At 37.4% G+C, this 27,507-nt stretch overlaps 1 protein-coding gene across 1 annotated transcript in view; it reads right to left on the bottom strand.

Annotated features, from left to right (window-relative positions):
• Window positions 1–25,987, bottom strand: part of GCSAML (germinal center associated signaling and motility like) — a 53,613-nt gene extending 27,626 nt beyond the window's left edge. The window contains exons 1-2 of the mRNA XM_061423201.1: window positions 25,802–25,987; window positions 2,915–2,974 (exon numbers count right to left, since the gene is read on the bottom strand). Coding sequence (XP_061279185.1) covers window positions 2,915–2,974; window positions 25,802–25,830 — 89 coding nt within the window. The 5' untranslated portion in view covers window positions 25,831–25,987. The remainder of the gene's footprint in view (window positions 1–2,914; window positions 2,975–25,801) is intronic.
• Between the last annotated feature and the right edge of the window lie 1,520 nt (window positions 25,988–27,507).

Here is a 27,507-nt window from a genome sequence, read left to right as displayed (position 1 = left end):
ATGTGCAATATAGTGAAACTAGGAATGACCCAAAGGATAATACTAAAATTCAATTTATTTCTCTACTTTATCTTTAAAGATAAATCATAAGTTCTAGAAATTATAATTACAAACTTGCAGTGACAGACATTAAAAAGTATGGGCTAGTGATGAAAGAAATAGAGATTATCTCTACAGCCACACAATTCCATACCACATAACAAAGAAGAGACAAAGAGGGGGTGAAGTTGCCAACACAACTTTTGTTTCCTTTTCCCAGACTCTTAAACTTGAAGGACAAAATGGAAGTGACAAAGGATACAACCTATAATGATATTCCCAACTCAAAGAGGGTAATGCATACAAAACAGAGATGTGCTCAGAGCAGAGGGAAGAAAATATTTGGTGAGGAGGCAATCTGAGACAACATACTAAAATCAAAGCCTGAGTCTTAGATTATCTCTCCTCTCCCAAAAAGTAAAAGTGTTAGATGCTCAATCATGTTCGACACTTTGTGACCCTGTGGACTATAGCCCACCAGGTTCCTCTGTCCACGGAATTCTCTGGCAAGAATACTAGAGTGGGGAGCTATTCTCTTCTCCAGGGGATATTCCCAACCCAGGGATCAAACCCGTGTCTCCTGCGTTCTAGGCAGATCCTTTACCGCCTGAGCCTCCAGAGGAGCACTCTTGCTAAACCAATGGACAAACACACACACTACTTTATCTCACAAATGACCTGCTTGCACAGCAAGGTCCTAAGCACAAAGTTGCACACATGGACTGAATTATATATATATATAAAATACATGGAGCAGGAAAGTGGGTTAGCATAAATCAAGGGGGGGGAAATTGAAAGAAATGGCAAAGCTCAAAGCTTTTAGAGAAAGTAAAATACTAGTAAAAGCACGGCAAAGTAAAAAAAAAACAAAAACAAAAACAAGCCGTACCATAAAAAAAAAATACTTGAGACTAAAAAGTAAATGGTAGAAAATAAAGAGGTAGAGTGGTTAGAAATATAATGATAATTATGACAAAAAAGAAATCTTAATATCACATAATTGCTATTTCAAGACATGAGAACCAAACAATTAAAACAAAAATATCCAAAGACATTTAAAAAAAATAACTCCTGAAATAAAGACTTGAATCTTAAAATTGATTTTATGGGTGAAAAAAACACAAATCATAGGGAACATTGATGTGTAACAGCTTCTGAACTTCAAGAATAATGAATCCTGGAATATCCATGAGAAAACTTTACAGATATAGAATGCAATCAGAACATTAGTTCAGAAACATCACAAGATATTTTCTACCTCTTCTCCAGCTACAAAATGTAAAGAGGAGTTGCAAAGAGTCACAGTGAAGGCATAGCCACTCCATTATTTCTACATTTTCCTTTGTGCAGAGAAAGCATAGCTGAAACTTAGGAAATGACTGATTCCTCAAAAATTATTTCCTGTCACTAACAAACATCAAGGTCTTCCTCTCCATCCCCCATACCTTCACACTTTGTAAGACTAGAAAGGGTCATCTCAGAGACAGAAAAACAGACCTTGAGATGAAATGATTAGGAAAGGGGTTGAGTGCAAAGATATGAAAAGCTCATGACTGACAAACAAGCCATGGCGTTTCTGTTAATCTAAGCAGTGGCAAGATAAGAGTGTCCAGATATAGACTGCTTTTTCACTGCCTTTTTTTTTTCCATGAGTGTCTTATCAGGGTTGGGCAACTGATAGGCACTAACAAGTTCAAGCAAAGGTTAGAGCCTTCACATGCACTTGGTCTATAGAGGAAGATGGAATGTAAAAAGCCAAACTAACAATATAAAGTTACAAGTTAAAAGAAAGGCATTAGAAAAATATGAATCGATGCTTTCAAATAGTGGTGCTGGAGAAGACTCTTGAGAGTCCCTTGGACTGCAAGGATATCAAACCAGTCAAGCCCAAAGGAAGTAAATCTTGCATTTTCATTGGAAGGACTAACACTGAAGCTGAAGCTCTAATACTTTGGTCACTTGATGCAAAGAGCCAACTCATTGGAAAAGACCCTGATGCTGGGAAAGGTGGAGGGCAGGAGGAGATGGGGGCGACAGAGGTTGGATGGCATCATCGACTCAATGGACTTGAGTTTGAGCAAACTCCAGGGATAGTGAAGGACAGGGAAGCCTGGCATGCTACCCTGGGGTCACAAGGAGTCGGACACAACTGAGCAACTGAACAATAACAAAATATAAAGAGAGGGGCAGTGTAGAAAATCAACGTGGTATGGAAACAGCATTCTTACATAGTCTAGTCAAGGAGCTCATAGAAATCATAAGAGCCAGCATCTCCAGAAGAGATATTTTCTATCACAAACAAGGAAAATGAAACCCATGTGCACTAGCAAAGCAGCATGCGCCAGGGCCCTGAGGTGAAGAAGATTAGTGGCATGAAGGATATGACTTCCTGGGAGAAAACGGGTGAGCATGCAGAGTGAGGAATGATATTGGAGACATACACAGGAGTCAATCTATATTGAATTTTAGTCCGTGATGAAGTTTGGATTTTATTCTGGGTGTAATAGAAAAACATTGATGGGTTTTAAGGGAAAGACATGATTAGATTTTTATTTCCCCAAATTATTCTAAGTATGTGGAATAAGTTGGAAGTGTGGTCATTCCAAATAACCAACCAGAAACAAATATCCTTTATATCAGCTATTCATTCATGCATTTGCATTATATAACTATTAAGAAACAAAATATGTGTACTAATGAGCCAGTTTTAATGTTTAGAGTCTCCATCTAACATTCTACCAAGTCTTAGAGGCAATTGCCAAAGAATTTTATCATTGTGGTTGTAAGAGGTCTAAGATAGGACATTAGCTGTCACGGTACAGAGATTCTGGAAGTAAATCACTGGAGAAAATACTCTGAAATGCTGTGTTCTTACCGTTTTCTTTTCACGTCTGGGCTTACCTTCCCAAGCTCCTTTTGATTGTCTTTCAAGCAACTAAAAAACACACAAGAAAAAAAGAGATTGTTACCTCTTTCCAAATCTTTTTGTCTCCTTTTTTAGCTTTCCTTAACATTTTTCAAAAAATGGGGTATAGTTGCCTTACAACTTGTGTTAATTTTTGCTGCACAGTGAACTGAATCAGCTGCTTCAGTTGGATCTTCCCCCAGCCTGTATCCCATCTATCTAGGTCATCATAGAGCATTGAGCTGAGCACCCTCTACTATACAGCAGGTTCTCACTATCTCTTTTACACATCATGGTATTTATATGTCAGTCTCATCCCACTTCACCCCGTACATGTCCACAGGTCCATTCTCTATATCTGCATCTGTATTCCTGCCCTACAAAAAGGTTCATCTATACCATTTTTCTAGATTCCACACATACATGTTAATGCATGGTATGTGTTTTCCCTGACCAATTCACTGTGTCTGATAGACCCTATGTCCATTCACATCTGTATAAATGACCCAACTTTGTTCCTTTTTATGACTGAAAAATGTTTCATTGTATATATGTATGACATATTCTTTATCCACTCATCTGGATTTAGGTTGCTTCCATATCCTGGGTATAGTAAATAGTACTATAATGAACACTGAGGGGCATGTGTTTGAACTATGGTTTTTCAGAGTATATGCCCAAGAGTGGGATTGCTGAGTTATATAATAGTTCTATTTTTAGTTTTTTAAGGAAACTCTGTACTGTTTTCCATATGTTTTCCATATATCCGTTTACCTTCCCATCAATAGCGCAAGAAGGTTCCCTTTTCTCCACACTCTCTCCAGCATTTGTTGTGTGTAGATTTTTTGAAATGGCCATTCTGATTGGTGTGAGGTGATACCTCATTGTATTTTTAAAATACATTTCTCTAATAATTAGTGATATTGAGCAATTTTTCATATGGCTCTTGGTCATCTGTATGTCTTTCTTGGAGAAATGTCTATTTAGGTCTTCCACCAATTGGGGTTTGTTGTTGTTGTTGTTGAGCTGTTTGTATATTTTGGAGATTAATCCCTTGTCAGTTGCTTCTTTTGCAAGCATTTTCTTTTCCCCTGTTCTCAGGATTGTCTTTTCACCTCATTTATGGTTTTCTTTGCTGTGCAAAAGCTTTTAAGTTTAATTAGGTCTCACTTGTTTATTTTTGTTTTTATTTTCATTACTCTAGGAGATGGTCAGAAATGATCTTGTTGTGATTTATGTCAAAGAGTGTTCTCCCTATGTTTTCCTCTAAGAATTGCATAGCGTCTGGTCTTATGTTTCAGTTTTTAGTCTATTTTGAGTTTACTTTTGTGTGTGGTATAAGGTTCTAATTTCATTCTTTTACATGTAGCAGTCAAGGTTTCCAGGCACCACTTGTTGACGAGACTGTCTTTTGTCCACTGTATATTCTTGCTTCCTTTGTCGTAGATTTGGTACCCATAGGTGATGGGTTTACCTCTGGACTTTCTATCCTGTTCCATTGATCTGTATTTCTGTTTTGTGCAAGTATTTTACTGTTTTAATTACTGCAGCTTTGTAGTGTAGTAGCTTAAGCAAACCCCAGGAGACAGTGAAGGACAGGGAAGTCTGGCGTGCTGCAGTCCCATGGGGTTGCAAAGAGTGGGACATGACTGAGTGACTGAACAACAGCTGAAGTCAGGAAGCTTTATTCCTGTAGCTCCATTTTTCTTTCTCAAGATTACTTTGGACATTTGGGGTCTTTCACCTTTCCATATACATTGCAACATTTTTTGTCCTAATTCTCTAAAAAGTGTTGTTGGTAATTTGATAGGGATTACATTGAATCTGTAGGTTGCTTTATGTAGCACAATCATTTTTCACAATATTGATTCTTCCAGCCCAAGAATGTGATATATTTTTCCATTTGTTAGGGTTATCTTCTATTTCTTTCATCACCATGTTGTCTTATTGATTTATAAATACAGGTCTTTTGCCTCCTTGTGCTCAGTTAATTAGTCCTATTCAACTCTTTGCAACCCCATGGACTGTAGCCCACCAGGCTCCTCTGTCCATGAAATTTTCCAGCTAAGAATACTGAAGTGGCTTGCCATTTCTTACTCCAGCTTTCACCTCCTTAGGTGAGTTTATTCCTAGGTATTTCACTCTTTTTTGTTGCAATGATAAATGACATTGCTTCCTTAATTTCTCTTTCTGATCTTTCATTGTTAATGTATAGGAATTCAAGAGATGTCTGTGCATTAATTTTGTATCTTGTAGCTACCAAATTCATCAATTAGCTCTAGTAGTTTTCTGGTGGCATCTTTAGGATTTTTTTTATGTTGGGTATCATGTCATCCGCAAACAGTAACAGTTTTACTTCTTCTTTTCCAACATGAATTCCTTTTATTTGTTTTTCTTTTCATATTGCCATGGCTAGCTCTTCCAAAATTATATTGAATAACAGTGGTGAGAGTGGACATCCTTATCTTGTTCCTGATCTTAGAGGAAATGCTTTCAGGTTTTTCACTAGTGAGAATGATGTTTGCTGTGGGTTTGCATTATATAGCCTTTGTTATGTTGAGATAGGTTCCCTCTATGCCCATTTTCTGGGTATTTGTTTTTTAATCACAAATGGGTGTCGAATTTTGTCAAAAGTTTTTATTGCACCTATGAGATGTTCATATAGTTTTTATTCTTTAATGTATTAACATGGTGTATTACATTCATTGATTTGTATATACTGAAAAACCCTTGCATCCCTGGGATAAACCCCACTTGATCATGGTATATAATCTTTTTAATGTGTTGTTGGATTCTGTTTACTAGTATTTTGTTGAGCATTTGCATTTGTGTTTCTCAGTGATATAGGTCTGTAATTTTCTTTTTCATGATACCTGGTTTTTATCACAGTGATGGTGGACTAAAGAGTGAGTACACTTCTCTTACTATTAAAAAGAAGCCTGCTTTTCCTTTTTGTTAAACTTCTTTTCCTTTGAAATTGACAGTCATAGATACAGAATGCAATTTGGAAATTGACCAGAAGCCAGACTTATGATGGAACAAAATTCTATAATCTGATCCTTGATTCTCTCAGTTTAATTTTTTATAATCAGGAAAGTTCCAGGGCTTGGACTGATCATGATCTGGCATGCAAATTTCCTGAGTTCTCCAGAAGAGATAGGAGGTGCCAAGAAGGTTGAAAGCACCTTACAATGGAAAGGTGCAGCCTCTCCAGTGAGTCCAGGTAGCATAAGCATGCTATATGTGTCTATGTGGAGTACTAGGACTACTGATCCTGGCCTTCTGAGCCAGAGTAAGATTCTCTAAAGCCTTCTGTTTTGCCATTCATGTACATGTAGAGCAACGTAATCCTCACCTACATTCAGAGAAGTGTATGTTGTGCATATTATTCTTATGTTTATTCTCATTAAAATCATTATTATGAGAATCAAGCAAACATTGAATGATGAAGCTACAATGGGAGAAACCAGCAACTTGCATGATTATATAATGGTTACAGAATAATTCATCATAGACCAAAGCCTGTGATTCAGTTAATCAAATTTTTCACTATGTGCATTGTACAAACATATCATTTCTTGGAATGGTCTTTTCCCACTAGTATCAAATCCTCAAAAATAGTGTATTCTCTTGTTTCTATATAAGGGTTCATGTAAAATACCTCAGACTATGAGCCTCATACTTGTTACTGACGTTATTGAGAGAAGTCATTTCTTCAGTATTAGTGTTTTAAGTTCAAGAAACATTGTTAGATATTGACATACAGGACTACTAAGCAAAGAGTAGAACTTGTTAAATACAAAGTAAATCAGATTTGCAGAGGAAGGGAACCTTTTCTTTTGATTCTGATGTAGAGATTTCTGGATAATATTCAAAAACTGTCAAGTTTGGAAGTTAAGTTTAAATTTATTTATTTTAATTAGAGGCTTTTGGGAGAATGTCATTGAAATTTGGAAGTTATAATTACTTAGTAGTATAGATTGTGAGTCAGGAAAAAATTTTGGTGTCCTCTATCTTCTGTTCTTTTTCTGTTTCTCTAGAATCCAGTTTCTCATGATTTTATTTTTCCAATCTGATCAATGAAGATTCTCCTTGAGGTTTTCAATGATTCTCTAATTTACCCTTTTAAAGGCTGTTTGTATTTCAAAATTAAAAAAACAGGGTCATAAAGTTCCTAATTTAGAAGGCACTTAGTTAGAATTCCATGTCATTAGAATTACCGTACATAAATAGGCATTTATGAATTGTCATACATAAAGTAAAAGATTTTGTTTTAATCAAACAGAATTCAGATACCATCAGGCATTGATGACATACAAAGATTTGTTGAACGAATTAATAAATTGTCAATTTTCTATCATTTAAAAACCATGTGTTAAGCTTAAAATGTATGCTGGCCAAAGTCCTGAGACAAGGGCTGATTTTTCCATATTTTCTGTGCTTTTTTCTTTCTTTTTAAAAATGTCCCAAATGTATGACTTTAACTTCTTAATACATCGTAGCTTCACAAAAGAAATCTAAATAAACACCAAAACTCAATAATTTGTACAATATTTCTCCATCCAATTTGAGATTTTTTATTTTCCATAAGTTCTTCTTTCCACCTCAAGAAGACTCTTCAAAATTTCATTTAGCGTAGGTTTGTTACTGATGAAAACTTTTAGCTTTGCTTGTCTGAGATAATTTTATCTCACCTTCTATTCTAATTGAGTAGAATATCTTAGGTGCTGGACAGTATTTTTCATGAGTGTATGTACATGCTCAGACGTGTCCAACTCTTTGCAACCTCAAGAACTGTAGACTGTCAGAATTCCAGAAAATCATATATTTCTGCTATATTGACTATGGCAAAGCCTTTGACTATGTGGATCACAACAAACTGGAAAATTCTGAAAGAGATGGGAATACCAGACCACCTGACAGGCCTCCTGAGAACCCTGTATGCAGGTCAGGAAGCAACAGTCAGAATTAGACATAGAACAAGAGACTGGTTCCAAATTGGGAAAGGAGTACATCAAGGCTGTATTTTGTCACCCTGCTTATTTAACGTATATCCAGAGTACATCATGCAAATGCCAGGCTAGATGAAACACAAGCTGGAATCAAGACTGCCAGGAGAAATATCAATAACCTCAGATATGCAGATGACACCACCCTTATGGCAGAAAGTGAAGAAGAACTAAAGAGCTTCTTGATGAAAGCTGAGCACCGAAGAAGTGATGCTTTTGAAATGTGGTGTTGGAGAAGACTCTTGAGAGTCCCTTGGACTGCAAGGAGATCCAACCAGTCCATCCTAAAGGAAATCAGTCCTGGGTGTTCAATGGAAGGATTAATGCTAAAGCTGAAACTCCAATACTTTGGCCACCTGATGCGAAGAGCTGACTCATTGGAAAAGACTCTGATGCTGGGAAAGATTGAGGGCAGGAGGAGAAGGGGATGACAGAGGATGAGACGATTGGATGGCATCACAGACTCAATGGACATGGGTTTGGGTGGACTCCAGGAGTTGGTGATGGACAGGGAGGTCTGGCATGCTGCAATTCATGGGTTGCAAGAGTCAGACACGACTGAGCAACTGACCTGAACTGAGCTGACATGGGAAAATCCTTTGAAAAAGAATAGTTACATGAATATGTATAATTGAATCACCTTGCTGTACACCTACAACTAATACGATATTGCTAATCAACTTCAAATTAAAATTAAAAGTTTAAAAAAAGAACTGTATTATCAACTATTTGAACTTCAATGCCATTATTGACTTGTACTATATTTTTCACTTAGCTTGTATTAATTTGCTAACAGAAAAATTATAAGTTTAAGCAAATAGATTTTTGTTTGTCCATATTTGTCCATTTTTCTGAAAATAATTAGAGACAGATACATTTACAGATATTGGGTTGAGACATTCAGGGGTGTTATCTGGCAGACACGCTTGTTACTTTTGCCATGCCTACATTTTTGGTGTCACTATCATGCTTGTCTTGTTATTATCACAACCTCAGACATCATGTCCATGTTCAAAGTAACTATAAAAGGGAAAGTAGATGCCATTTATGCTGAACATATTTATTAGAAAAGAAAAAGATTTCATAGGAAGCTCCAGGTCATCTCATTGAACATCTAATGATATGCCTACCTACAAGGGATAATAAAGCTGATTATATTGCTAAAATAAATAAAATCAAAATTGTATTAGTAAGGAATCTCGAGGAATGGACATGGGTCATGCAACTGACAGTGTTTCCAATTCACATAATAGAGAAAAAAAAAGACAAGGAGAAAAACCTTTCCTAATCATTTCCTATTACTGTTAACAATCTCTCTTATTCACAAGCCTAAAGTTTACTTAGACACTGCTAAGACAGGATGGTAAAGTCAGTAACTTAATACAGTTCTGAATTGATAATGGATTTTATGTTCATTATTTGATTGCTTTCTCACTACCATCTCTGTTTATCAAACACTGATTGCTATCAGAACTCTAAGCCATTAATTTAAAAAAAAAATGAAAGAAAACTATTAACATATTTACCATCTTAGAAATCTAACCAAAAAATTTAAAGGTTATCTCAACAATTTCAAAAATTCATTTGATACTATTTAGCCACATTAATAATAAAAATTCTCATAAAATGTATTATAAGTTGGAACTTCTTTATTTTGATAAAAGCAATATATCAAAAGCATACAGCAAAGTTAATGAAAACAAAACAAGAAAAAGGCAGGAGTTGTAAAAAATGAAAAGAAGTAGAAGTCTTTTTTGTAGTTTACATATTAACTATATGTAAAACCCAGTAGCATTAACTTAACAAACTATTAAATGACAAAGTTAGCGAGGCTGGTAGACACAAAACTATCTTACAAAATTCAATAGCATTTTAACAACACTAGGCTAGAGTAGAATGTACTTTATCTGATATTATAAATAGTACCTAGAAATCAACCTAAACAAAGAATGCAAGAAAAACAAAAATTACAACTCTTTTAGAATACACTAAAATTTTGAATAAAGTTACACACAACTGTTTTGACTGTAATAGTGGTTGCATTAACATAGCTTTTTGTCCTGAAATTAATCTATATAGCCAATGTTATCCCAATCAAAATTCAAGCTGACACTTTTGATTAACTCAACTTAGTTTTTAATAAATATGAGAGGTAAAAGTCCTCAAAAAGTTATATCAATTTTGAAGTGAAAAACAAAGTGGGCATGTTCTGAGCATAGTTAATGGGCATTGTTAATATCGATTCCATCTTCTTTCTGAAAAAAGGAAAGTGATGACTGCCTTCTTCAGAATCATTTGCCACCAATATTGAAGCTGCAAATTATATGCTGCTCAAAGTGTGAAGAGGCCTTTTTGTGGCTCTTCCTCCAAAAGTCAGGTTCACAGACAAGAAGTTTTTGTGCATCAGCTTTCTGGTGTCCATTCTCAAGCCTCATAGACAGTACCAGTGGGGAAACTTTTAATGTAGAATCACCCTAGAAACCTCTTACACAGGGTAGCTTGGTCAATTTTGTAGGGTAAAAGTATGTTTATAAAGAGACCCAGACTGAAAGCCACAACTAGAGCCATTCCAAGGATTTTGTAGGTACCAAATTCTTTACATTAAAACCTATCCTACTAAAATCATTCTGCTACGGTTTGTATTTATTACATCAAACCTCTGTGATGTTATAGAGAATAACATCATACCAGATATCAAGTCATACTACAAAGTCATCATAATAAAATCTGTATGCTGCTAGTAAAGGAATACAAGACATAAACCAATCATATGTAGACACTTCATATATAATATAGAAGTAATTATAGTTCAATGGGAAAAGAGTAGATCTTCTAGTAATTGAAGTTGCAAAATCTGGGTCATTTTTTTGAGAGAAAATAAGCAAAATCCTTAACTTAATCCATATACTAATAGAGATCAAAGATCTAATGAAGAAAATCAGTACAAGAAAATTCAGAGTAATAGCTTTGCTACATAAAAATGGGAGAAAACTTCTTCCTAAGGAATTACCCAAGAGAAAAGAAAACATATATCCACAAAAGCATTTAAATATGAATATTTATAGTAGCTTTATTCATTATAGCCCAAAATAGAAAGTAACTCAAATACTATGAATAGAAGAATGTATAATCATACTCTTGTGTATTTGCACCTAAACAGACTCTGGAATATTCAGTAACAAAAAAGAATGAACTTTTGTCACATGCAGCAGTACGGATGAGTCTCTTCATTAATGTTGACTGAAAAGCAAACACAAAAAAAGTACATATTTTATGAGCTCATTTGTAAAAAAAACAAAAATGGGAATAGAAGAGTACTTTGAGGTGATTGAGAAGAGGCATGAGGACAATTTCTGTGATGATGAAAAATTATATGTCATGATTGGGGTGTTCTATAGGTATACACATGTTCTATGACTATACACATGTTCTATAGATATATACCACGTTCCATAGGTATACACATTTGTAAAACTCAACAAGTGTTACACTTCAAATTTGCTCATTTTGCCATATGCAAATTTTGCCTTAATACAGAAATCAATTAAAGGAAAATTATCTTAAAAGAACCAAACCACAAACCATGAGGCAAAAACTTGACAAATTTTATTACATCAACATTTAGGACTTCAGACATTAATAAATAAAAATGAAGCAAGTAGATAGATGCCTGGTAAGATTAGATACTTGTTATGGCTAACAAACTTGAATCAGTTTCCTGAACCTCTTCCTAGTCCTATCTGTGCACTTCCCTATAAAATCCAATTTTCGTAAAAATCCTGCCAAGATGCTCTAACCAGAACCCCACCAAGCTCCTCATCCTCCACCATCCACCAAGAGATTTCTGATCATCATGGCCTGTCTTCAACAGGAGTTCTGTTAGGTCGGTTGAGCCAGAACCACTTTTAACCCTATTTCCTCTTAGTAAATTGTCATCCACTGACCCATACCCTGTTCCTTGACTGTAAATTCTTTCAGCCCCATCTCTCTCCCCAGCTATAAAATCAAGTCTTCCTTGCCATCTTCAACAAGTGTCATTACTTTTTTCTTTAACCTGGCTAACACTCAAGAGGTGAGTCTATAATATTCAAAAGGTGTTTGTTAATCCACAAGAATTCAAGAAACCAAAGAGGGGGAAAAAGATGAGCAAAAAAGTTTCTGTTTGTTTGGGTATTTTATTTTGCTTTAATTTATTTCTGATTGGAGGACAATAGCTTTACAATAATGTGTTGATTTCTGCTGTACAACAACGTGAATAAGCCATGAGTATACATATATCCTCTCCCTGCTGAGCCTCCCTCCCACCCAACTCCTCAATTCCCAGCCCTCTAGGTCATCACAGAGCACCCTGTGTAAAAAACCTAGCTAGTGGGAAGCAGCTATGTAGCACAGGGAACTCAGCTTGCTGCTCTGGGAGCAGAGGCTTTGGATAGTAAACATTTAAAAGAAGCTTCAGAGCCTAAGAAGCACCTGAATAGATACACAAAATCACCAATAAACAACCAGAGAAATGAAAATTAAAATAACAATTGGTTACAAATTTACATTTAAAATATATGGCAAAATTAGAAAACATGCATTTTTCAAGTATAGGAACAGATGTGAAGATCCAAAAACTCCAGAAAGGGAGAATAGAAGGTGTAGCCTTCTGGTAAAGAAATGGTGTATATTCCAGGTCACTCCTTCCAAAGGGATATAAGAGGTATGTTTTAGATATCCACAGCAGGACTTTGGTAAGCGGGTTGGCAATGAATGGATGGTGTGAAGCAAGTGCAGATACAAAGTTACAAGGCAGATACACTCACTCTAATAAATATAGATCTCAAAGATATTGATGAGTATAGAAGAAAACAGACTAAGTTGATATTGTTATTGTTTGCATCTATTAACATTTCAAAGACTCAGATCCAAACACTCTAAGGCTACAGATGACATAAATTAATTAGGGAGGAAAGAGAAAACATGATGAGAATGGTCTTACATAGGTGGCTCAGTGGTAAAGACTCTGCCTGTCAATGTAGGAGATGTGGATTTGAGTCTCAAGTTGGGAAGATCCCCTGGAAAAGGAAGGACAACTCACCCCAATATTCTTGCCTGGGAAATCTCAAGAACAGAGGAGACTGGCAAGCTACAGTCCACAAAGTCAAAAAACAGTCAGACACCACTTAGTGACTAAACAACAACAACAAGATACCACCCCTTAATACTACTACTACTACTACTAATTCACTTCAGTCGTGTCCGACTCTGTGACCTCACAGACAGCAGCCCACCAGGCTCTGCCGTCCCTGGGATTCACCAGGCAAGAACACTGGAGTGGGTTGCCATTTCCTTCTCCAATGCATGAAAGTGAAAATGAAAGGGAAGTCACTCAGTTGTGTCCAACCCTCAGCAACCTCATGGACTGCAGCCTTCCAGGCTCCTCCATCCATGGGATTTTCCAGGCAAGAGTACTGGAGTAGGGTGCTATTGCTTTCTCCTTAGTCTTCCTGTTAGTGGTGATTCCTTTGTTCCTTTCTCTGCTTTTAAAGCACCTGCCACTTTATTAGAACCTAGATGAAGATAACAATGCAAAATACTTTTCAATGGTCACAAAGAGTAGTTTGTTTTGAAAATCTTTAACACATTCTTTCTACTTTTTGGAAAGCAGAAAAGCATCACCAAGAGTCATCAAATTCTACACTTAATTACTAACTAATGAGGATAAAGAGGAAAAAAAAACATGATCATCTACACATGAAAAATTCATCTGCTTCAAAGTCAGGTACTTCAGTCTCTGATGCCTGGCTAAGCACTTGACCCGGAACACAATTTTAAAAGTAAGAGCAGAATGATGAGATGGTAAATGAATTTCCTCTTAAGGTACATTTTCCTTTTCTTTAGTCAATTTACTACTTCCCCTTTCTGAATACAGAAGCATACTAAAGTCTTATTCTCTGGGGAATATCCAAGCTTTTAATTTAGTTACTTTAGCTCTAGCAGGAATGTAAAATTCTTCATAAACAATTGTGGAGATCTGGTTATAAAATTCTGTCCAAAATGTAAGTTCTAAATCCATGTTGCCTGAGGAAATATGGACTGGGTCTAATTCCACTAGAGGCAATATAGATTCTCCGTTATTGAATTTTCCTTTAAACTATCATCTTTGAAAGACTGCATCATACAGAGATCATAAAATATTTAAGATGAAAAAGAACAATAAAACTATTAATCTTATAATTTTAAAGTTTTCTTGCACTGTTCAGAAATTTTATTATTTTTAGTCAATATGGGCCTGTTTTCATGCTCTGTACATATATAGATACAAACTTGAAGTAGATAGATGATGTAGAGGAGAAAAAGTCTTCCTCTAATTTCTTTAGGTCTCCAGCTGGGCCTAAAAATTAAACTGACATGAGGCAGACTAACAGGAGAAAAACATACAAATTTTATTTAATTTTTACATGCATATGAGAGCCTTCACTTAAGAAAGAAAACCAGAAGAAGTGACCAGGGCAGGAAGCTTGTATATCTTGTAGACAAAGGCACAATAAGCTTGTAAAACATTGACAAGGCAGAGGGATTGAGCTAGAGCTAATAAATGACAAAGGTGTAACAAGTTTTGTTAACATAGCTTTTTGACCTTAAATTCCTTGTCTCTGGTGATAGGAATTTCTCTCTTCCCTTTCACATAAGAGATTCATCTCCTGCTTTCAGGGAAGAAAGGCAAGTTTTGGGAAGTCAGAACAACCATCCTGCTTCTGCTGTCCTTGAATTCCTTCAGCTTGAGATAGTCAATATACCAAGGCACCATATTTTAGGGTAGTACATCCTGAACCCTATCATTGGACAGATGAAGAGAAGATTCACACTTTCTCAATATAATGTATGTGTCAGCTATAGATTTCCAGAAGAAGGAAACAGTTCTTTTTATCCATTTAATGCTGAACAATAGACAAGCTACAGGCAGAGGGCTTCACGTCATCCCCTCATACTCCTCTGAGAACCACCAGCAGGCTTCCCACCTTCCCATGTTCCAGAAGGTCCAAAGTACCCTCTTCTTGGAAAGAAGAGAAGTCTTATAGAAAACCTCTCTCAAGTAATCAAACGAAGATCATGGGCTTTGGAGTCTTGCTAGCTACATGTTTGATGACTTAAACCACCCCACTATGAGGTACCATTTCACACCAGTCAGAATGGCTGCGATCCAAAAGTCTACAAGCAATAAATGCTGGAGCGGGTGTGGAGAAAAGGGAACTCTCTTACACTGTTGGTGGGAATGCAAACTAGTACAGCCACTATGGAGAACAGTGTGGAGATTCCTTTAAAAACTGGAAATAGAACTGCCTTATGATCCAGAATCCCACTGCTGGGCATACACACTGAGGAAACCAGAAGGGAAAGAGACACGTGTACCCCAATGTTCATCGCAGCACTGTTTATAATAGCCAGGACATGGAAGCAACCTAGATGTCCATCAGCAGATGAATGGATAAGAAAGCTGTGGTACATATACACAATGGAGTATTACTCAGCCATTAAAAAGAATACATTTGAATCAGTTCTAATGAGGTGGATGAAACTGGAGCCTATTATACAGAGTGAAGTAAGCCAGAAAGAAAAACACCAATACAGTATACTAACGCATATATATGAAATTTAGAAAGATGCTAACAATAACCCTGTGTACGAGACAGCAAAAGAGACACTGATGTATAGAACAGTATTATGGACTCTGTTGCAGAGGGAGAGGGTGGGAAGATTTGGGAGAATGACATTGAAACATGTATAATATCATATATGAAACGAGTTGCCAGTCCAGGTTTGATGCACGATACTGGATGCTTGGGGCTAGTGCACTGGGACGACCCAGAGGGATGGTATGGGGAGGGAGGAGGGAGGAGGGTTCAGGATGAGGAACACATGTATACCTGTGGTGGATTCATTTTGATATTTAGCAAAACTAATACAATTTGTAAAGTTTAAAAATAAAATAAAATTAAAAAAAAAAAAAACCACCCCTTCTAACTGAGAGACTGAAACCCTTGCAGTCTTAATTTCAAAACATATAAAAATGGGGATAACAATATCTCCTTTGTGGTATCATTGTAATGATTTAGCTCAACTATACAATATTTCAGCACTTGTTCAGTTGCTTGTTAAATGTTATCTCCCTTTCCCCTCAATGCCATTGGATTAGAGTGTCTGAGAGTGAAAGCTGGAAAATCTTTGGCACAAGTCTCATGGCTCTTTCATTCCATGAATGACCACACAGAGGCATGGGGTAATGGCTGAGTCTGGAGAATAAAAAAGTGTTATCAGAGACAAAGGAAAGGGGAAGAGCTGAGTCTGATTCTTATCATTTCTGTTTCCTCTGTCTGGCAGATTTGATGGGGATTTATTTGACAGTTACGGGAGGAAGTTGGGAAGTACCACCTCGCCTAAGATTCGTCACTGTTCTCTGTTTCTGTGTCTCCTTCATCTCCAAATATGTGCAGCATATCCCAAGAGTCTCTAATAATGGAGAGGTCCCCAGGAGAGGCCAGGAAGAGACTTATATGTCATTCAGGGGAATAATTTTTTCCTTCTCTCATGTCACATTTGTGATCTAAATGACTGACAAACACCAAAGTGAAGTGCATTTATTTTCACCAAACCTCTTTTTTTTCCATTTTGGTTGTCCTGCTGAATTTTAGCTCTTCATTTCCTTTTAATTCATCTATTTTTTAGAACTTCTTAACTTTGTCCATTTTTCTCCATTTCACCTTACACACTGAGGACAGACAATTCTCTTAACATATAAGCCACATTACATCTTTCTCCACTCATGTTCATTGCATTATCACTTCCTGGATGCCTTTGAAGACTTTTTAATCATCAAATGCCAAATCCCATTTTCAAATTCTTCTCCTATAGGGATTATCCTTGAGCAATATGCTCTAACTTTTGACAACTGTACTTCCTGAAACACCATGTACTTCAAAGTCTTATATGTTTTCACACATTGTCCCTTTAGTTTGCAATCTTTTCCACTTTGTTCAGCCTGCCTAACATTTGCAGAACAATCCAAGCTGCAATTATTCAAACATGCCCTACGTCCCTGCCAGTTCAAATTAGAATTCCATTCATCCCTTCCTGTTGTTTCTATAGCACACTATTTGGGCTTCTATGAAGAACACGTTAACATCTGCCCTGTCTGGAAAAAAAAAAAGGTTGTTGTGGTATAGTGGAAATGACACATGACTTGATATCAGAAATTACTGATACATCCTGGTAAACATTTCACAACATATACATGTGTTAAATCATCATTTGTACACTGTAGTTTCATCATTTTATAGCAGAAGTGACCTTGAAAATCTTTTATCATCTCTCAGCTATATAATTTCTAATTTTTTAAAGTATAGAACAGCCATTAGGTACAGTATTTGTTCAAGGGGTTTATCAACTTTTTAATCGGCACCCACTGTAGTCCCTCTTCTATGTTATTATTTTCTTAAGGCCAAGAGTGCTATCTCATATAGGCTTCCCATAAAGTCTAACTGACCTTAAAAGAGGGAAACACTTTTCGTCATGGCATACGTGAATTCAACTCTTTGAGCACAGCTGTTTCACTTCACCTTCATCACCACAGAAGACATACCAATGGCCAACAGCTGCCTGGAAATGTTCAACATCACTAGTTGTCAGTGAAGTGCAGATCAAAATCACAGTGAGTTATATCATCTCACACCTATTAAAATGACATGGCTGTTATAAAAAATATATATTGTGTGTGTGTATGTTGTTTTATAGCTGAGTCATATCTGACTCTTTGTGACCCCATGGACTGTAGCCCTCCAGGCTTCTCAGTCTGTGGGGATTCTTCAGGCAAGAATACTGGAGTAGGCTGTCATGCCCTCCTCCAGGGGATCTTTCCAATCCAAGGATCAAACCAGGTCTCTCGCAATGCAGGCAAATTCTTTACCCTCTGAACCACCAGGGAAGCCCAAGAATATTGGAATGGGTAGCCTGTCCCTTCTCCAGTGGATTGTCCCAACCCAGGAATTGAACTGGGGTCTCCTGCATTGCAGGTGGATTTGTTACCAGCTGAGCTACCAGGGAAGCCAATATATATATACATATATATATATATATATATATATATATATATATGCAGATATTGGCAATGGTGTGGAGAAATTAGAAACTTTGTGCATTGTTGGTATGTAGGCAAATTATGCACGCACTATGGAAAACAGTATGATGACTTCTCAAAAAATTAAAAACAAACTAGTTATTTCTGAGTATACATATATTCTTTTACTTCTGAATATATGTCCAAAGAAATCAAAATCAGGGTCTCAAAGAGATATCTGCCTTCCCATGTTTATTGCAGCATTATTCACAATAAATAAGATATGGAAACAACACAAACCCATTCACAGATGAATAAAGAAAATGTGGCATGTAGCATATACATACTATCTAAAATTATTTAGCCATAGAAAGAAAGTATTCTACCTTTTACAACAACATGGATGAATCTTGAGTATATTATGCTTAAGTAAAATAATCCAGTCACAGAAGAACGAATACTGCACGACTTCAATTATATGTGAAACTGAAAATAATTGTAGCATGGAAGCATATAAACTACCATATGTCAAATAGATAGCAAATGAAAATTTGCTTTATGACTCAAGGCTCTATCTGGGGCTCTGTAACAACCTAGAGGGGTAGGAAAGGGCGGGAGGTAGGAAAGTGGTTCAAGAAGGAGGGGGCATATGTACACCTATGGCTACTTCATTTATGGCAGATATCAAACCAACATTGTGAAGCAATTATTCTTCAATGAAAACTAAGTAAGTTTTAATTTTTTTTAAAAAAGAAAATAGTTGAACTCATAGAAGCAGAAAGTAGAGTGGTTGTTGCAAAGGGCTGGGGAGAAAGGGAAAGGGAGAATTGCTGCTCAATAATATCATGTTTCTGTTATACCATATAAATTAGTTCCAGAATATGCAGCACAACATAGTTCCTATAGTTAATAATAAGTTATTGTGCATGTTAAAATATATTAAGATCTCATGTTAAGTGTTCTTAACTCAGACACAAAACACATACACACAGACAAAACAAAGAAACTGGAGGTGATGGTTCAGTCAGTTCAGTCTCTCAGTTGTGTCCAACTTTTTGTGACCCATGGACTGCAGAATGCCAGGCCTCCCTGTCCATCACTAATTGCTGCAGCTTGCTCAAACTCATGTCCATTGAGTCAGTGATGCCATCCAACCATCTCATCCTCTGTTATCCCCTTCTCCTCCTGCCTTCAGTCTTTTTTTTTTTTCTTTTTTTATTTATTTTTTTTTACTTTACAATATTGTATTGGTTTTGCCATACATCAACATGCATCCGCCATGGGTGTATACGTGTTCCCCATCCTGAACCCCCCTCCCACCTCCCTCCCCATACCATCCCTCTGGGTCATCCCAGTGCACCAGCCCCAAGCTTCCTGTATCCTGCATTGAACCTGGACTGGCGATTCATTTCTTATATGATATTATACATGTTTTAATGCCATTCTCCCAAATCATCCCCCACTCCCTCTCCCACAGAGTCCAAAAGACTGTTCTATACATCTGTGTCTCTTTTGCTGTCTCGCATACATCAGGGTCTTTTCAAATGAGTCAGTTCTCTGCATCAGTTGGGCAAAGTATTGGAGTTTCAGCTTCAGCATCAGTCCTTCCAGTCAATCAATATTCAGGACTGATTTCCTTTAGGATTGACTTGTTGGATCTCCTTGCAGTCCAAGGGACTGTCAAGAGTCTTCTCCAACACCACAGTTCAAAAGCATCGATTCTCCAACTCTAACATCCATACCTGACTACTGGAAAAACCTTAGCTTTGACTAGGAGGACCTTTGTTGGCAAGGTAATGTCTCTTCTTCTTAATATGCTGTCTACGTTGTTCATAATTTTTCTTCCAAGGGGCAAGCGTCTTTTAATTTCATGGCTGCAGTCACCATCTGCAGTGATTTTGGAGCCCAAAAAACTAGTCTCTCATTGTTTCCATTGTTTCCCCATCAGTTTGTCACGAAGTGATGGGACCAGATGCCATGATCTTCGTTTTCTGAAGGTTGAGTTTTAAGCCAGCTTTTTCACTCTCCTCTATTTCACTCTTAATTATCTCCACTAATTAAGATATTAGTACCTTAACTGTGGTGATGATATCACAGAAGTGTAAATATGTATCAATTTTAAAATACATACTTTAAATATATGAATTTTGCATAACAACTATATCTCAATAACACTTAGAGAAAAAAACCCAGGACAAGCAGTTATAAAATGTGGAGTGGCCAAGAGGTAACCCTATTAACCTCATGTCCTCTGCCCTCCTCATCCCATTACACACCATACTCTGACTCTCCTTGGGGCCTTTACACATGGTCTCTCTGTCTGGAAGCTAATCCCACAGATTTTTGCCTAATCTGCTTATTCCCAAATACCCATGTCACTCTAATACTAGCTCTCCATGACATCATACCCCTCCCTTTGCTATATTTCATTCATAGTGGTTATAACTCCCTGAAGTGCACAATTTGTATCATTGTAACCCATTTCTCCTGCTAGAACAAGTTCCATGAGGTAGAATTTTTTTTTCCATCTTGTTCTCAATCATATCAGCAGTACATTGAATGGGGTTCGTTGTGAACTAAATAATTTCTATAAGTAATTCACTGAGGCAAAATGCACTGTAACTCAAGAATCTGAAAATAAAGTTGATTTCAGTACTAATGGAATTAAATAATAGGTATCATTCATTAATCAGCTACTATGTTCCTGCTAAAAAGAGTTGGACACAACTGAGAGACTAAACTGAACTGATGTTCCTGCTAACATATATGAAAAGTGAAAGTTGCTCAGTCATGTCCGACTCTTTGAGACCCCATGAACTGTACAGTCCATGGAATTCTCCAGGAAAGAATAATGGAGCGGGTAGCCTTTCACTTCTCCATGGGATCTTCCCAGCCCAGGGATTGAACCCAGGTCTCTTGCGTTGCAGGTGAATTCTTTACCAGCTGATCCACAAGGGAAGTCCAAGAATACTGGAGTGGGTAGCCTATCCCTTTTCCAGGGGATCTTCCCCACCCAGGAATCAAAACTGGAGTTTCCTGCATTGCAGGCAGATTCTTTACCAACTGAGCTATCAGGGAAGCCCACTAACACATATACATTGTTTCATTTTATTGTCACAACTAAATCTAGTTGTGACTAAAACTAAATCTGGCAATATTATTACCCTCACAGTGCACATACAGTTATGCAATCATAGAAACCAAGGAGCTTATCCAGGATCACAAGAAAAACAGGACAATTATCAAATATAAGCTTAATCTAGCTTCATGATTTTTCAGGTGAATTATTTATTAGAAATTATTCTTTCCTCCTTTATCCAGTTGTATGAACTGCAAACAGTGCTGCTAACCTGCCTTCTGAAGTTCACCAAGGCAAAGAATACTCTAGACGGAAATTACCCGTATTTTACTTACTGGAAATAAAATAATCTCCCATCACCAATTTATAAATGTATTCAAAAATCCAACACTTTTATATATAATATTGCATTTTTCCAATGAAACCATACATAAGGATAAAAATAACCACTTGGTATGGAAAAATAATGAGATAATCTTATGAACTTCTGAATGGTGTATAGAGCAGAGAGCAAGCCTGAGATAATTATTAGTCCCTACTATAAATGAAAGTTGAATACTTCACTCAGTCCTGTGAGTTCCTTGAGTACTATAGAATCTGGTTGCCTTGAAGTTTGTGGGCATTCAGGAGGACCTAGAATATTCTCTTACTGTGGAGGCATCATTCACAGATGACAACCATGAGAAATCCTAAGACAACATTTGTCTACTTCCTCTTCACATCTTCCTGGACTTTGGCACCCCACTCCAGTACTCTTGCCTGGAAAATCCTATGGATGGAGGAGCCTGGTGGGCTGCAGTCCAAGGGGTCACTGAGAGTTGGACATGACCAAGTGACTTCCTACTTTCACTTTACACTTTCATGCATTGGAGAAGGAAATGGCAACCCACTCCAGTGATCTTGCCTGGAGAATCCCAGGGAAGGGGGAGCCTGGTGGGCTGCCGTCTATGGGGTCTCACAGAGTCGGATACGACTGAAGCGACTTAGCAGCAGCAGTAGCAGCAGAAATCTAGCTGATAGGCTTCTCCAGAAGATGGGACTAGGATCCTAAGCAGAGAGCAATGGCTAGAGAGTAGAATATGTGTGTGTGTGTGTGTTAATTGCTCAGTTGTGTCTGACTCTTTGCGATCCCATGAAGAGAATAAAAAGGGGGTTTTGCAATGACAAGTGTAAGAAAACCAAGACACTTTCATCTCTCTGAGTCTAACTGGCTTCGTTTACAACATGGTTGAACTGAATCAGCATCTTCATGATGCTTTCATGTTTGTAAAGTAAGCAAAATTAATGGCTGTTTTGAAAGAGACCACCAACCTTATCAGAACATGGTAACAGATAAAATTGGATATTTCAAAAATCAATACAGAAAGGAAGACAGCTAAAAATGGAAAGCTCCTTTTAAGTCTCAGTAATCTGAAGAGGAAAATTGTACCCTCTGCCCTCCTCCAATGAGTGCACGTGCTTCTTCACACTAGCCAGAAAACATTTATTGAGAGCCTTCTTTCTGCAGATCATTAGCAAGAATTTCAGGGATTTTCAGAGTTTAAGAGTACTATCCTCATGGTCAGAGAATACATTATCTAAAAGTCTTACACCCATATAACCATGACAGAGCAAGATGCGTTTAGTGTCATCAGTGTGTATGAACCATTTACAAGTCATTGAATAGTGAAAGAATAATTTCTGGCAAAGACCAGGAAGATGTAATATCTGGCCACAGCACTGTAGAATGAATATTATGGTTTGACAAATAAGAAATGGTTGAAAATGAACCTTGGAGCAAGCATTCTGACAGCCAAGGCACACTTGAACTCAAATGGGCCAAGAGACCAAACTGACAAAATCCATACAACATATTTATGACAGAAAGGGGGAAAAAAGATATATTTAACTAAGTACACATTCTTTAGATTTCTATTTTGTTCTACATTCTAGACAGTTATAGGGGCTGTAAAGATACATTCAAAGTAAAAATTGCTTTGGAGAGACTCCATTAGTAAGTAGAAATTACTTAATTAGAGGCTGGTTGCTAAGCAAGACAGTGAGGCAATGCCCAAAGGGAGAAGAGAACAAGGAGGGAGTGATTAAAACAATATATAGGACTTTAAATTCTAAAACAAATGTTCCACAGTTTAGATGTTAGCTAGTGGGAAATGGATATATTCATTGGAACACAGGAGCAATATGTTGAGTGTTGGAAGGCCAGATCAATCTACCTGTATTACAGATCACATCCAAATGGCCACCAACTACTCTCTGGAAAAGACCCTGATGCCGGGGAAAATTGAAGGCAAGAGGAAAAGAGGGCAACAGAGGATGAGATGGTTGGATGGTTCATCAACTCAATGGATGTGAGTCTGAGCAAACTCCAGGAGACAGTGAAGGACAGGGAAGTCTGACATGCTGCAGTGAATGGGGTCACAAAGAGTCAGACACAACTTAGAGACTGAACAACAACAATCATTAACTATCAGGGAAATACAAATCAATCAAAACCACAATGAGATATCACCTCATTAGTATGGCTATTATCAAGAAAAACAAGAGAAAAAGGAAAAAATAATCTTTATCCATTGATCTATTGCTCAATACTTAGGTTATTTTTATGTCTTGGCTGTTGTAAATAATGCTACAACAAACATAGGAGGATCCTATTTTCATTTCTTTTGCATATGTACCAATAAGCAAGAATGCTAGATCATATGATTGTTGCATTTTTTAATTATTTAAATTGTTTTCCACAGTGACTGAACCACCAGCAGTATACAAGTCTTTCTTTTTCTCTACACCCTTGCCAACTCTTGATATATCTTGTTTGGAAACAATCTAAGACCACAGATGAATGGATAAAAAAGAGGGAGAGGGTGGGAAGAATTGGGAGAATGGCATTGAAACATGTAAAATATCATGTATGAAACGAGATGCCAGTCCAGGTTCAATGCACGATACTGGATGCTTGGGGCTAGTGCACTGGAACGACCCAGAGGGATGGTATGGGGAGGGAGGAGGGAGGAGGGTTCAGGATGGGGAACACATGTATACCTGTGGTGGATTCATTTTGATGTTTGGCAAAGCTAATACAATTATGTGGAGTTTGAAAATAAAATAAAATTAATTAAAAAAAAAAGTTGTGTCTTTTAAAGCAATTATATTTCAATAAAGAATAAAATAAAAGTCATTCCAACAACAACAAAAAAATGTCTATATATCTTAGGCAAAGAAAAAATTATTTACCTATAAGAGGGAAGTGTTTGATGAGGATAGGGATAAAAAATCACCCACAGTGTGGAGAAAAGGGAACCCTCTTACACTGTTGGTGGGAATGCAAACTAGTACAGCCACTATGGAGAACAGTGTGGAGATTCTTTAAAAAACTGGAAATAGAACTGCCTTATGATCCAGAATCCCACTGCTGGGCATACACACTGAGGAAACCAGAAGGGAAAGAGACACGTGTACCCCAATGTTCATCACAGCACTGTTTATAATAGCCAGGACATGGAAGCAACCTAGATGTCCATCAGCAGATGAATGGATAAGAAAGCTATGGTGCATATACACAATGGAGTATTACTCAGCCATTAAAAAGAATACATTTGAATCAGTTCTAATGAGGTGGATGAAACTGGAGCCTATTATACAGAGTGAAGTAAGCCGGAAGGAAAAACACCAATACAGTATACTAACGCATATATATGGAATTTAGAAAGATGCTAACAATAACCCTGTATACGAGACAGCAAAAGAGACACTGATGTATAGAACAGTCTTATGGACTCTGTGGGAGAGGAAGAGGATGGGAAGATCTGGGAGAATGACATTGAAACATGTATAATATCATGTATGAAACGAGTCACCAGTCCAGGTTCGATGCACGATACTGGATGCTTGGGGCTGGTGTACTGGGACGACCCAGAGGGATGGTATGGGAAGGGAGAAGGGAGGAGGGTTCAGGATGAGGAACACATGTATACCTGTGGCAGATTCATTTCAATATTTGGCAAAACCAATACAATATTGTAAAGTTTAAAAATAAAATAAAATTTTAAAAAAACTCATAAAAAATAATAAATAAAATGAAAACAAACAAAAAAATCACCCACAAAAGGCACTACTTAAATTAAAAACACTTGAGTGAATTATTTTGCTTCCACAATTTGTAAAAACCTGAGTGTTTATTTTCACACTGATCCCATGAAGTCAATGAATGGCAAGATAAGCCCTCTACCCAGATGAAGAAAGAGTTGTAGGAAGATTCAAGTGATCACAGACCCAGGTTGCTGGATAAAAGACAGGATGCACAGTTAAATTTGAATTTCAGATAAACAACTTTTTCAGTTTAAGAATCACCCATGCACAGAGCATGATCTGTGCAATAGTGCTCCAGATATTGCACGAGGGATACTTATACTGAAAAAAAAAATGCATGTATTTATGTGAAATTCCGATCTAACTGGCATCTTGTATTTTTATTTTCTAAATCTGGAAACCTACCACAATTCCAAAGTAAGCCAAGAGAAAGTGGATTGGAAGGTTCCTGTATGTTCTTAGGAGATGCTGTCCTTAAGTTCAACCTTCTTAAAGCACAACTGATCCACCATTCCAAATGCACACACCCCACCTCCCTCTCCCTGTCTCTTCTCCCAAGAAGGGCTGTGCCCAGAGTCAGGACTCACCTGATTTCTCTCATGAGATTATTTCCCATCCTCTCACTGTGACTCTGTTTCTCAGATCCTGAGTTTAATTCCACTTGGGGTGTCTTGACCAAAGTAACAGTGGCCACAAAATGGGACAGGATGTTACATCTGACCACTGATTCATGCTTTCACCAATGACAAGTTGCCAGAGGATGGGCATAGGCATGGTAGAGAAGGCAGGGGAGGGGAAAAGGAAGAGATATGAGTGTGAGTGTGTGTGTGTGTGTGTGTGTGTGTGTGTGTGTGGAAAAATCAGGCTGAAACATGAAAGAATAAATCTAACACTCTGGGTTCATTTTAATTTCAAGAAAATTTCAGGATTTCAGAGTCAGATAGGGCAGGGACTATCCCTATTTCTCAGAAATTTTAGATTTCAAGATTCTTAATATTTTGTCCTCTTCCAAACACACAAAAAGAAACCCTCCTATAAGGAAAAGAAATAAAGTTAAAAACAGAACAAACGTCTGTTTGTTCTTCCGTTGATAAAAATAAAATCAAATGTAAATGCCTTTCCTTAGTGATCTGATACTTCAGAAGACAAGACTGCAGAGAAAGAGTAAGAAAAATAGAAAAGACTGGACATTATTCAAGATAAGTAAAAAAAAATTTTTTCTTCATGTTTTTTTTTTCAAAACTAACATTACAAGGGGGAAGGTGACAGGGCCGAACATACAATCTCCACCATCTGGTCCCCCACTTCCTCCCCTACATCACCCATCAGAGCCACAAAGCACAAGCTGGCCACAGTGATAATTTCAAGGCAGCAATGAGCTGACTGCTGACTCTGAGCCATTGTTGCTGGAAGAGTGAAATAGTTTTTTGTTATAGTTCTCACGCAATAGAGTAGAGAACAAGTAGACGCTTTTCTTCAGTTCTCATCCAACATGAAATTGATCTGCTGAATTCAGAAACTATACACTCATATGTTCCACTTCTTTTTTTCTGAAAGTACCAGGACTGAGGATGTTTTAACTTAGCCATCCGCAGAGCTCAGGAAGTATCAGGCCCTGTATGTGTGTGCAAAGTCGCTTCAGTTGTGTCTGATTCTTTGTGACCCTGTGGACTATAGCCCATCAGGCTTCTCTGTCCATGGGATTCTCCAGGCAAGGATACTGGAGTAGGTTGCCATTTCCTCCTCCAGGGGATCTTCCCAATCCTGGGATCGAGCCCATGTCTCCTGTGGCTCCTGCATTGTAGGCAGATCCTGCATTGAGTCACTGGGAAAGCCCAAATTCTGGTTCAGAAATTTCTAAATTCTAGTTTATGTTTCAGTCACAATTGTGATAAAAATATATCTGCAACAAGATTGTCACACATCCCATTCTGCATTTATGGTTTACCCAACTCATATTTGAGAACCCGTGTACTAAAGCCCTGCTTCCCAAACTTTCACATCTATAATAATCATCTGATGATCTTGTAAATGCAGATTCTGATTGTCAAGCTGGGGTCAACAATCTGCCTTTCTAACAAACTCTTGGGTAGATGCCACTCGTGCTGATCCTTTAAGGAATACAGTGCTAGACCAGGGATTCTCAAAGCATGGTTCCAGACCAAGAGCATCCATGTCACCTGAGAACTTGTTAGAGATACATATTTTGGGGCCCCAGCTCACACCTGCTGAATCAGAGACTCTTGGGATGTGTTCCTCATATTGCCTGCTGAGATTTGAGAACCAGTGCCAT

This window comes from Bos javanicus, chromosome 7, assembly GCF_032452875.1.
Source record: "Bos javanicus breed banteng chromosome 7, ARS-OSU_banteng_1.0, whole genome shotgun sequence".
Lineage (NCBI taxonomy): Eukaryota > Metazoa > Chordata > Mammalia > Artiodactyla > Bovidae > Bos > Bos javanicus.
This window is presented reverse-complemented; position numbering and strand designations above follow the sequence as displayed.